This window comes from Rousettus aegyptiacus, unplaced genomic scaffold, assembly GCF_014176215.1.
Source record: "Rousettus aegyptiacus isolate mRouAeg1 unplaced genomic scaffold, mRouAeg1.p scaffold_m13_p_1, whole genome shotgun sequence".
Taxonomy (NCBI): domain Eukaryota; kingdom Metazoa; phylum Chordata; class Mammalia; order Chiroptera; family Pteropodidae; genus Rousettus; species Rousettus aegyptiacus.
In genome coordinates this window covers 34,577,041-34,590,599 of record NW_023416284.1, presented here as the reverse complement: position 1 = coordinate 34,590,599, position 13,559 = coordinate 34,577,041, and the positions used below count along the sequence as shown (strand labels likewise).

The window sequence follows — 13,559 nt, the reverse complement described above, 5'->3', positions numbered from 1 at the left end:
AACCTAATAAAGTATTTGGCTTACAAGTAAAGTGTTAGAAGATAATTAAGGTGGTAGTAGAAAATCAAATATTAACTACTCAAGTGTTAGCCGATAACAAAGGGATTAATTTAAAACTAAGTTGTTAGCATATACTGGTTAACCAATGACTAGGGCAGCAATTGACAAGAATTTGAAGTGAGATTTTTCCAAGGGGACTCTTGTATGGTAGAGAAGACTTGGGAATAGCAGAAAAGAGATAAAGCCTATAGGAATGAAGTTCTAATTGGGACTGTAAAATCCTCAGCTAGATCCTTAACTTCTGAGGGAAACATGTTTTGCTTTCCAGATAGGCTTTAGTCAGGGATGGCATGAACCATGTACTTAAAACGCTTACCATTTATTTACAATTAATCTGCTAAGGGCCAGGCACTGCGCTGAGGAGAGAAGGAACAGTAGTTGTTTAAACAATGAAAATAGAGTGTGGTGAGTGAGTGAGTGAGTGAGTGGTGTGTGACAGGAAAGGCTCAGGGATTTTGTGAAGGCTGAGTGGAAGAGAGAGCAGGTGTGTCAGGAAGAGACTATGAGTTTAGTTCTGGATATGTTGAATTGAGGTGTCTATAGATATGCCAAGTAGGCAGACTGATATGAGTCCAAGGTAGAGATCTGAGTCCAAGGCACAGATGGTGGTCAAAACCATGAGAAAAGAATGATATAACTAGAGAAGAATATATAGAGTGAGAAAAGGGGCCAGCCTGGAATCCTAAGGAAGAACAACAGGGAAGGAGTGAGTAGAGAGAAAGAGACATCAACAGACACTGAGAAGAAGGAACAATCAGAGAGGGAGAAAATTAAGACAGTGACATGAAAGCTAAGGGAAGAGAAAGTTTCAAGAAGTCAGAAATGTGAGATGTGGCTGAGAGGCCAAGCAGGATAAAGTCAGAGAGGTGTTCATTAAGAATGTGGTTCTAAAATGTCCATCACGAAAAGTTCTGTGATAGCTGGCTTTCATTGTGTTTGTGTGTATACGAACATAAGATCATATGCAGAGCTGGAGGTTGGGGCAGGCATGTAAGAGGCAGGCTGGAGGCCACCATAGAGGGGCTTGTGCTCAGCGTATAGAAAGCTTTCATTTACTCTGGGCAGCTTTTGAGAAGGACCATTAAGGGAGATTGTGAGAACTGTAAGCACAGTTCAACCCTTTTGTTGTCCAGTGAGAAAATTAAGGATAGCAGACAAGGAACAATTTGCTCAGTCTGTGAGTCAGGGGCACAGCCAGGACTTGAATCTGAGTCTCCTTCTTCTAGAAGAGTGGCTTTGGGAGAAGTAGACATGAAATTCTTATTGTCCAATGAATTATCAATCCATAACTTTTCCCATCACTTCAGTTTTCAGCTGCCACTTTTTTATATTTATTTAAAAATGAAATACATATTTTACATAGAAAATTTAAACATTATAGAAATATTTAACAAAGAGAGTGAGTGACTCCTATTATCCCACCCTCACCCCTCAGAGACAACCACCATTATAGTTTGGTCTATCTCTTTTTATCTCCTCTTTCCCACTCAGTTATAACATAGTAAAATTTTTTTAAAAAAATATTATATATTATACTGGAATTTTTTGTGTGCGCATGTGTCCATTCTGTTTTACAAGTTTCCTTGTTTTCACTCTTGGACAGCTTTCTATGGTTGCATATAGAAATCTAATTCATTCATTTCAATAACTATATTAGTGTATCATTTGGACTTGTAGCATAATTTATTACCAGGCCATATTGATAGACACAAGGGTTACATCCAATTTTCACTGTTATGAACAGTGTACATACATATTATTGCACATATATATTTGCATAATTAGGGAGTCTTCTAGAAGGAGAAATGATGGATCTAAGGATATGAACATTTTGTTTTAAAAGCTATTACTAAATCATGCTCCAAAAACTTGTGATAGTTTATTGTCCCACCAACAATTTATGCAAATGCCATTTCCCCACATCCTTACCAACAATGGGTATTATTATTTAAAAAAATCTTTCCAATTTGAATGAGGCTAAGTATCTTTTTATATACTTATTATTTATCTATATCCTTCTGTGAATTATCTATTCATATCCTTTGCCTATTTGTTATTGTAGTATACTTTTCATCAGTGAATTCTTATTGGGAAATAATGATTGGGTTGATTTTAAAAAGCTTGGAAGCCTTTGTACCAAATTACTAACAATGTTTACCTCCAGGGAATGAGAGTATAGAAAATGAGGGGGATATTTTCATTTTATTATGACATCCTGTATTATCTTACAATGTATTTGCATTACTTTTGTAATTAGAAAATAATACAGAAGAAAACAACAATAACAACAAAAAAGTGTTTGGCCTAGATTCTCATTGGCTAGAAATTCATGTTGGGTACAAGTTTTCATTGATTACAAGTTATTTTTTGGTTCATATGCAAAAAAAACATTTATTGAATGCCTCTTATTCAGCTGCCACAGCCCTAGGCGTATTCACAGGTTTTTTATCCTAATCCTCACAATAGCCCTGTGATGTAGAAATTGGCCCTGTTTTCCGGAGTTCTTAATAGGTAGAAGATTTTTACTTGATATAGTTCTATTTGCTATGTTTTTATGGGCTAGAGATTCTTATTGGCTTGTGATTCATTGGTCAGGAGCTCTCATTGGCCAGGAGTTCCTATAGGTTGCTCTAAGATTTAAATCATCAAAATACTAGAATTTTTCCCCCCATAGGAGTGATGTGGTAGGTGGGATAAAGGTGAAAGAAGGAGAGTTAATGGTCTCTCCCTTTGAAGCACCATTTGAATTTGCTTTGGTCAGCCATGGAAGGTGGAGGGAAGGGAATGGTGGAAGAGGAGGGAAAGTGATTATAAGTCTTCTAAAGGTGGAAGAAGGAGAGTCAATGGTCTCTCCCTTTGAAGCACCATTTGAGTTTGCTTTGATCACCCACAGAAGGTGGAGGGAAGGGATGGTGGGAGAGGAGGGAAAGTGATTATAAGTCTTCTCGCTTCTTCAGTATGAGCTTCCTCACAAGCGCTGTGATCTGGGGCCTGATCTCCTCCACCGATATAGTTGGGTCCCAAGCCTCTACCACCTTTCCATCTGGAGCCACTAGGTACTTCCAGAAGTTCCAAGTAGGCTCCTTCCCAGAAGTTTCTAGAGAAAAAGGAAGAAGGAGAGCAAAGTTTGCTTCCCTGTGTGCCCTCTCCTGGAATTCTACTATCGGTGTCCAGTCATCCCCTAAAACACTGGTTCTATTAGAATTAACTGGAGAGATTTTCAAATCCTGATGCTCAGTCCACATCCCAGACCACTTAAATAAGAATCTCTGGGGGTAAGCCTCAGGCATCTGTATTTTTAAAATGCTGTTCAGAAGATTCCAATATGGCGCCAAGGTTGAAAACTACTGCTCTAGGATTCTGTGAAGTGCTTGATAAAGCAGATTTAGATCTTCCTTTATTAATGACCTCAAGCTACTGAATAGTCTACACGTTATTCTCTAACAAAAACTTAATGATTTCCAAATGTTAGTCCATGAACTGGATGCATCTGAATCATGGTGGCAGTGGTAATGAGGAATGCTTAAAATAAAGATTCTTGGGCCTTGCTTCAGTAGGTCTCAGGCTAATGCATTTTTAAGAGCTCCCCAGGTACTTCTATACAGCAGGGCCAGGTTTGATCTATAACAGTGGGAACTGGACAGGAACTAATAAAAACACACAGGGGAAAAAAAGCAAATATTAGGATTGACCCATAGGCAACATTCTAATCTGCCTCGGTAAGGGACCTTTTGTTGGCTACAGTTGTTTCTCATTTACTCCTCCAGGCGAATGGGTTGGTTGGGGGGTGGTGAGGAATGTGAAGGCAACCAGAAGCATAGAGTGGGAGAAGGCAAAAATGGAGCCCCAAAGGAGGAGAAATGCCTGAGGGAGGAAGTAGGACCATAATGATAAACATGGCTCATGATCCCATTTTGTGGTTCTGAGGCTTCTGGGGCTGGAGAAGGGATCTATTTCTGAAATATTGAGATCTGGTGTTTTAGCTCAGGTTTCCTTCCCGTGGCCTATAGACTTTGCCTCTAACACAGGACAGGAGATGTCTGTCTGTCAGCCTTCTCCAAGAGTATGGCGTCACATCTGCGCCTTGGTTTCTCCCTACTAAGTTCGTAGGCTCAACTAATTCACATTTACTAAAATATGAGGGCCCAAACCCTTCTAGGAGCCCCTGCATATAAAAACAGGGTTCCACAGATGTCTGCAAGAGTGACTCTGAGGGAGAACTGAGAGGTAGCAGGGTGGAAATATTCTTAGGCAGGAATACCCCTCAGTTCAACCTCAAAGATTAGTGCTGAAACGGATCATCAACCCACCCACTAGGATCTGGAAGGGGCCCCAGCTCACTCAGCCCAGCAGTGGCTTCTGTTGCCTAGGGAGCTATGACCTTAGTCAGCTGAGGGAAGGTGAGATAAAAGATCAGAACTCACGGATCAGGTATTTGAAGGCAGGGTGGGCACCAGTGCCGGTGACTGCGACCTTGCTAAACATGGGGAAAGAGACACTGTAGGTGCGGCGGGCAAAGCTCTCGATCTCCCTGTTGCTGTCAGGCTCCTGTTGGCCAAACTGGTTGCAGGGGAAGGCAAGCACATTGAAGTGGTGGGGCCCTAGGTCCCGCTGTAGCTGTTGTAGGTCTCGGTAGTGCTGGTCTGTGAAGCCACACTCGCTGGCCACATTCACCACCAGGGACACCTGGGTAGCAAAAACAAAACTCAGATACCTACACAACCCAGTGAAGAGGGACGCACTTGTACATGGCTTGACATGCCCACGCGTGACCCCTCCCCCACAATTAATGCCCTCGTACATACGAGAATACAATGTACATACATGTAAATGTGACTGCAGCACTCTCACATACACACAAACACATGTACACAGGCACAAATAAAATCCAACATGCAAAGGCTTACAGATATATGTGCATAGACATACGTGAATATTGTGACTAAGCATAAAATGGTCACAAACCGGTATGCATACTCCATGATACAAAGATACATTAGCATATATCACATATGTCCACAAACACAACATATTCACAGAGAAGGCACACACACTGGGAAGCTCATACCAGGAGGTGATGTGGGGGAGTGGAAAGGCACACCTGGGTTCAATTTCTGGCTCATTTAGCTGGCACTCTACACTGTAGTTGCCTGTATATAAGTCAGTCTCCCTTTCAGAATGTGAACTCACTGAAGGCAGGAGCTATGTCCACTTCACCCCAGGACCTGACATATGGAAAAGTCTCAGAAAGTTCCTGTTGAATGAATAAGTAAGTATGCAGATATACACAATCATCTGAATGGGTACATGGACAAACATGGGTTTTCCTGATAAAGGACCCGAAGGACCCCAGAGCAATCCCTTTTTGCCCCTCTCCAGCAAAAAAAATACCACTTTCTTTTATCACTAGACTCACCCTTAAATTTACTATCACCTTATCATAAATGTATTTATTTATATAAACTTATTTATAAATTTATCACCTTTAGGTAATAAACATAAAGCTAGTTGATAGAACTTGATTATAATATTGCCATTAGAATTTTGGCACCAATGCTATGTTTTTAGCTTCTAGTTATATATGAATAAAGGATTTTAAAACTCACCCTGTGTCTGGGCAGCCCTGCCCTATCTCTCTGGCTACTTTTTTAGGAGAGCTAGGATCATACCAGCTGGTTCCCTAAAGAGGGCCACCTCCCAGGGGCGGCCGGGGGCACTGGACATGCACAGACACAAAATGCTGAGGCAAGACAAGGTTTCTCAACCTTGGGAATATTGACATTTTGGACTGGATAATTCTGTGTGGTGTTGGGGCTATTCTGTTCATCATAGGATGTTTAGCGGCATCCCTGGCCTTTACCCACTAAACGCCTAGTCTTGATAATAAAAATGTCTCCATATGTTGCTAAATGTCCCCTGAGGAGCAAAATTACCCCAGTTGAGAACCCCTGGGCTAGATTCTGAGAGTCACCAAGCTGTAACTCCCTCACCCTGCCTCTACCAGATGAGGACGGACCCATTCCCAGAACCACAGACTGTTAGAACAGCCTCCCACATTTGCGTCAACATATGCCATATTCTGCCTGTGGTAGTGAGAAACTAGGATCTTTCACTCCCTTCCCTAGTCAAGGGTCTTATTCTTTCTCCTCTGATGGATTTCTGGCAATAAGAGCATTAAAAATTGCTTATTTTTAACCTACATCTTATGTGTCTACTTACTTTTTTGGAAGGAAGGAAATCTTGCTTCTAGTTCCATGCCTGAAACCAAAAAGCTCATCCTTAAAGTGACCAAAACAGACAGACATGCTCAAATACACACAGTTAATTTATATTATATATATAAATTATATATGAGCACAGCTACAGACTTGGATGTGTACATAGAAGCAAGCAAACAAGTAAACTGTTCATACACACACACTACTCAGGCCTGAATGCACATAACCTCACACTTCAGGCAGGCATATTCTCAAGTGGTCACCCATTAATCCATACTCAATGCTGGTCTAAATGATTATCTTCCTAGTTAGCCTGAGGGCATAAATCATACAGTCTTGTTCATAGTTATGTCTCCAGGGCTGGTGCCAGTAATGAGAATATAGGGGGAGCCAGTAAAAATTTTTCCAATTAAAAAAACTTGTGATGAAATACACATAATGAGCAAATAATTATTTGCAGGCGAATGAATGACCATATTGCTTAAGCGGCAAACCTAGCTTGGGTTAGCTCACGGCATCATTTTCAGATTTCCTGGACTGACTCTTCCTGATTTCCCTCTAAACCTAGCATTTAAGGGCATAGGCTCTGGAGCCGGGCTGCTTAGATTCAAATTCTAAGTCTACTACTTGGTAGCTATGTGATACTGTTCTTCTTTTTTCAACTTCTTTCTGATTGATTTCTTGGCATTTCACTGCTATGCATTTACCAATGACCTGGAGTATTAAAACACTTAGAATTCTGGGATTACTTCTCTGGGTCATTTTTCTTCAGGATTTCTGTTCTTTACATCCTGGATGCTTTATTATTGCAGAAAACAAATAGACTTTGTTCTATTCTTGTCATAGCATTTATTACTACTAGGAATTACCTTTTTCATTTTTCTGTTCCTTGTTTATTATCTCTATCCTCTCCACATCATATAAGCTCTATTAAAGTGGAAACTTGTCTGTTTTGTTCACCACTGCATCCCCAAGGCTGGCCGAGTACTTAGTATACAGTAGGTATTCGGTAATAATCAATGAATTCATGAGTAGCAGAGCTGGTCAAATGCTAAACCTGGGGATCTCTAGCCAGCTGCACTAGGGGGAAGGGAAGGCCTGAACAGGAATGGGCCCTGCTCTTATTGGCTTTTTGCTCTGAGGAAAAAAAAAAATTAATAAATGTAGTAAGGAAGTAGCAGTTAGCCTGGATAACTCATATCTCAGCCTGAGCTGCCATCACAGGACTTTGCCTAAAGCAGATCACAGGGGGATGGGTGGTTCTCCTCCAAGCTCTGTGCTTTCTAGCTCTGTATGACCGTGTACAAAACACCTTCCCTCACTGGGCCTTTGTGTCTTCTCTAGAGGATGATCTGCGTAAGATCTCCATGCACTCCCGCTGCACTTGCGCATTCATTTCTAGCATGTTCTCGTTGTATTCAATATCGGCAACTCCTCCTGTTCCAAATGCCGAAACTGGGGATGGGAAAGACAAAGGCCGCAGGATGCTGGGGTTGCTTTTTCCACTCGTGCATGACAAAGGCTGGGCCCGGGGCATCGAGCCTCTGGGAGAGGTCTGGACTTGCCGCCCAAAGTCGCCAGGAGGGAAATTGGCGCCGGCTGCAAGAGTTTCGGGTTTCACGGCAAGCCGGGGCGTGCCACGTAGTCGCAAGATGGACCCCAAGCACCATCGGGGGCGCTGCGCCCCCAGGGAAATGCCCGGGTGGGGGCGGGGAAGCCAGGGCAGTGTCTTGGGGCGGCAGAAGCCCCTCGGAGCTACACCCGCTGGGGCCGCGGGGCGCCCCATCAGTCCCTGCTGGGGTGGCGCCGAGCCCCCGCGAGTGGACACTCACCGAACCTCGGTACTTCTCCAGCGACACCAACTTGCCCCGGATGTTGACAGCCTTGAAGTCGTAGAAGTCTTGCTCCCGCGGTGCGCAGGCCGCAGCCGACAGGAGCAGCCACGCTGCCACCAATGCAGCCACCATGACTTGCTCCCGAGGTGGCCGATTTGCCAAGGCAAAGACGAGGCGGGGGAGGGCCGTGTGTGGGGGGGGGATTCTGAGATGGGGGAGGGAGGAGGCGGCTCCGGCATCACCCGGCCAGAGACGCAGGACGCGCCCCTTTCTCTTTCTCCTCGGCGGGCGGTGGAGGGCCAGGCACTGGACCTCAGTTTCCCCATCTTTGCTACAGGAGCCGTTCGACTCTGCGCCTCTTCCCGGACCCCATAGCCAGGGTTCCAGGATTTTGATCACTGAGACCAGAATTTAGTTGAGTGAGCTCATCGCTCTTCTTCCAGGATGCAGCAACTTGGTGGGGAAAGGACGTGAAAATCTGGATCTGATTTAAAGCAGTGGCCTTAGGCTGGTCATACCACCTCTCTGGGCCTCAGCGTCTTCAACTGTTCAGTGAGGCAAGCCTCCCTTCTTGCTGCACCTAGGCAGTATAGAATGAGAGTAATAGAAAACCGGATGTGAAACACTTTGTCAGCTGAACGGTGCCTACAGACTTTAGGTGAATGAATGAATGGTCCCTGAGAGGGATGGCATCAAAAAGAGGAAGAGAATACTAAGGGCCCGATACAGGTTGGGTTTCTGGGAAGCAGATTCTGAGGAGGAGATTGCTGTGCAAGATGTTTATGAGGGAGCACCCTGGGAATCAACACCTGTGGAAGGAAGAGGAGGGAACAGGAGTGGGCAGAAGCCCAGAGCTCCAAGGACAGTCTTGGCTGATGCCACGGGGACTCTGAAGCTAGCATGGCCATTAGAGCCATCCCCAGATAAGCTAAATTGGCCAGGTCTTTATATCCTTGCTTTCATCAGTTATTAGACATCGGGCCATCTGGGAAAAGCTGTGACAGGAGCCAAAGGGGCCCTGTCCCTGGAAGGGCTGACAATTAAAGGCTTTCCACTGACAGTACAGGTGTCCTAAGTCTTCATGATTGGAGATCTGGGTAGCACAGCATAATGTCTCCCACATTTAGAAAACCCCTGCTGAGTCCCACTAATTGCATGATGCTGGGTGCTGACACTGTACTAGTTCTCCAGGAGCTCACAGGCTGCCATGAGAGAAGCCACGTAAACTGGGAATTTTGTATTATGCGGTAAGGGCTAAAAACTGCTACAGTCATTCAACAAATACTTTTTGAGCACTGTTCTACACTGGGTTCTACTCTTATGCAGTGATGAACAAAACAATGTGGTCCCTACCTAGGAGGAGAGAGGTAGTATTAATCCATCAGTAGCTCTAAAATTACTGCTGTGGTAAGTACTGGGGTGGGGGTTGGGTGGAGGTGGGGGAGGGCATGACACAAGGAAGGCTTCCCAGAAGAAGGAAGGTTTGAGCTGAGCTCTAAGGAATGAGTAGAAATTATCCATGTTAAAGCAAGGAAGCCAGTGTGAAGGTCCTGAAGGAGAGAGAAACAAGATGTATTGAAAAACAAAGAAGGCTAGAGTTCAGCTGGAGCAGAGAGCAAAGGGTAAGATGAGAAGGTGCAGAGGCAGGCAGAGGTGAGGTCACACAGAACCTGGTGTGCTACAGTAAAGATTATGGTCTTTAAACTAAGAAATGAAGGTTCTTTCTTTTTTAAAGTTAGTGAACAGCAGTGAGTCCTATGTTGTAGAAAGATCCCTCTGGCTGTTCTGTAGAGAGTAGATAGGAAGGGGCAAGAACAGATGTGCTCCAGATGTTGGGGTAGAGGAAGGTCTGGGGTTCTGAAGCCCAGAGGAGTTCCTAGTAGTCAGGAAAAGCCTCCTGGAGGTGGTAATACCAGAGTTATGTCTTGAAAGAGGAATGGTCTTAAGTGCCAACCTGAGAAACTTGAATTTTACTCTCTAGGCTGTGGCAAACAAAGGTTTTGAAACTGGGCACAGGATCATACAGTTAAAAAGACTCAAACTTCAAATTCGAACATAGGAACTTTCTGCACTACTAAGGTGGCCTCTCTCTTCAGGAACAGACATTATCAGGAGAGGTGGAAAACAGGAGAAAGTGTGCTCCAGGCGATGGCCAAGGCAGAAATAAAATGCTCCTGCTCTTCTACTCCTTATCGCCTTGTGCTTATGATGGGTTCTGCAGTATTAAATGGCCTCATCTTGCCATCTGTCCCTTTCACTCAGGCTTTCCTTGTATGTCCCAATAACCAGGGGTTCTCAAATTCTGCTACACACAACTCAGAGTTTTGCAACCTTGGCTGAGCTACTTTCTGTTAAAATCCAGATAGGTAGGCATCTCTATGAAGCAGGAAAAAAAAAGTTAGTGGTGAAATGCTTCTCGGTTGTAAATTTCTCTCCTGGGCCGTTCTCTTCTCCTCTATTCATGCTTCAGAACCCAGCTCAGATATCATCCCCCTCTGCTACTATACTTAATCTCTCTCTCTTCTCTGTTGCCTTTGTGCCTAGTACATTTTTCTGTAGTGGGCTGATGATAATATGGTGTCGTTGTCTGTTTCCATGGCAACCAGGCTGTGAGCTCCTTGGGGGCAGACTGGACTGTACCCAAATCAGCTTTGTATCCCCCTGGTACCCACTAGCTACTCAGTAAATATTCATTTTTCTTAAACCTTCTGGTAACTTTCATTACTTGTCTATGCTAGAGTCTGATATGAGATGCTGTTAATTTTAGCCAACAGTATGTGTTTTGTCATTTTATTTTTAGTTCTCTATGCATTTTTGGTGATTCTGAAAGAGCACAGCTATTCCTAGGTGATCCATCTACACAGGTGGGAGACCCACAGGCACAAATACACACACAGTTCTCAGCTGAGCACCTGAAAGCGTGGAGGACTCACTTCTGGATTCCCCGTACTTCTCTTTCCCATAATAAGCTCAAAAAAGCCTTTTATGGGTATTTAAAATACTCATTAATGTTTTGTTCATTGAACTAATTATTGAGCACCTCATTAATAATAATAAATTATTGTACATGACACAATTTTAAAGTCCAGGAATATGTAGTTAATAAGACAGACAAAATATTCTTGAACTCACATTCTAGTGTAGGAGGGAAGGATAATAACTAAAATTTATAGTATGAAATACATAGTACATTAGATGATGAGAAGAAAGGGATAGAGAATATGGTGGTTGGGTGGGGAGGGATTGCAACTTTAATTCAAATGATTAGGAGGCCTCACTGAGAAAGTAGTAATTGAGCAAAGACAGGAAGAAAGAGAGCAAACAATGGGGAAAAGTAAAAGAAGAGCAACTTTCCAGATAGAGGAAAAGCAAATACATTGGCCCTGAGGCAGGGGCGTGCATGATGTGTTTGGAGAACAGCCAGGAGGCTAGTTTAGATGGAATGGAGTAAGTGAAAGAGTAAATTGGTGAAAGTAAATTTGTGGAGTGATTGAAAGAGAGCAAGAGATGACATCATAGGTGTAATAAGATACGGGGTAGACACTGTAGGAGGGTCTTATAAACCACTGTAAAGACATTTGCCTGGCTGGACTCTGAGGGAGGCAGAAATCCAGCAAAGAGTTTTAAACAAGGGAATGACGTTTCTAATTTATATTTTAACTGCAGTATTAAAATAAGGAGACCAGTCAGGAAGCTATTGTGGTAATCCACGTGAGGGAACATGTAGGCTTAGACCAAAGTGATGGCAGTTGTGGTAGAAAGTAGTCAGATTCTGAATATATTTTAAAAGTAGAGGCAAAAGAATTTCCTGATGTAGAGTATGAGAGAAAGAGAAGTATCACAGATGACTTTCAGGTTTTTCGCCAGAGTAACCGGAAGAATAACATTGCCATTAATCGAGTTGAAGACACCTGCAGGGCAACTGGTTTGGATGGGAAATCAAGAGTTCAGTTTTGGACGTGGTAAGTTTGAGTTGCCTGTTAGCAGTAGTATCTGCTTGTAAATTGTTTAACAACTGACTCTTCAAGGAAAAAGGGTGTGTGTGTATACTCATATAAGTTTATTATGAAGTTTACTGATAATGATGCATTGCACACTATTTACAAATCATAATCAAATTTACAGTACTCCTTATTGTAAATTCTACCTGACTAATTTATTCTTATAGAATGCTTTAATTGATTTTTGTCAAACTTGTATCTGTAGCCAACTAATGGTTGCAATTGCTGAATAAGTGTATTTCCAAGATGAAGGTTGGTTGATATTTTCATTTACATTAATAGTAAGATGAAAGTGAAACAATAAAGACATGTAGAACTTCACTAGTCAATGACATAAGTGACTTCTTTGCTAAACTGGACAGTAGTTTTCCAGTACTGGAAGACTATTTCTTCTTTTTTTTTTTTTTTTTTTTTTGCTATTCACAATGTAATAGCTACAGACACAATATACTCCAAATTTAATCTACATTATTAATATTTATCTACATCACTTTCTTAAGCGTAGATAATTAGCAAAACAATAAATCAAACTCTGGTAGCATTTACCAATTTCTGTGGTGTGAATTCTCACCATGGTTGGTTTTGGAGCTACCAACGTGATGTCACTGAACACAGAGTTAGGAAGAGATGTGAGAGTAGACACCATTATAGGGTAGTTCCACAATACAGCTAGAATAGATTTAAATAACTCCAAGAGCATAGAAAATAATAAAATATAGTAAAATAACTAGAAAACGATGTTTCAGATATTACCTTTGTTTTTTTTTAATTTAATTATTTTTATTTTGGTGCTTTTTTCTTCCCACCTGTTTTTTTTAAAAATTTATTTATTTAAATTAGTTTCAAGGATTATCTTTGTTTTTAATGATATTTAATTTTGAATTTACATAATTAAATTTTTGTTAATGGCTGCTTTTAACAAGAGGCTGGAAAATTTCCTGAAAATGTAACAATTGACTCCAGAAGCTGCCTCTTGACACCACTCCTATCTCTAATTAGGTTGGATATATACGTCTGGACTTGGAGGAGAGGTCTAGGTCAGAGATATAAATTTGGGAGTGGACAGCATATCATGTCTTTAAAGCCATGATACTGGATGATGATGGAGAGTTGATGTAGATAGATAGGAGAACCAAGATTAGCCCTCAGGACTCTGACATTTAGCATCAGTGAAATGAAGACATCAGGGAAATGAGGGAACCAGAAGACGGGACTGAAAAAGAGTAGCCAGAGGAAGAAGAACCAAAAGGGTATAATGTCATCAAGGCCGAGTGACACATTTGTCCAAAGAAGAAGAGTGATTTAACAGGTCAAATGCTGCTGATAAATCTAATAAAATTAGGCCTGAGAACTGAACACTATATTTAGCAATTTGTCTATTAATAAAGGGAATTAAACAAAACACAATATCTTTATGCCTTGTTGCTATTACTCATGCTGCTCCC

General features: G+C 42.2%; 1 protein-coding gene across 1 annotated transcript; it reads right to left on the bottom strand.

Moving 5' to 3' along the window:
- Nucleotides 1–1,721: 1,721 nt before the first annotated feature.
- GPX7 (glutathione peroxidase 7) lies at nucleotides 1,722–8,510 on the bottom strand. The gene is given in 4 exon segments (XM_016120450.2): nucleotides 1,722–3,157; nucleotides 4,485–4,746; nucleotides 8,111–8,311; nucleotides 8,314–8,510. Coding segments are annotated over 4 exon segments (753 nt in total). The 5' UTR covers nucleotides 8,440–8,510; the 3' UTR covers nucleotides 1,722–2,993.
- Nucleotides 8,511–13,559: the final 5,049 nt, after the last annotated feature.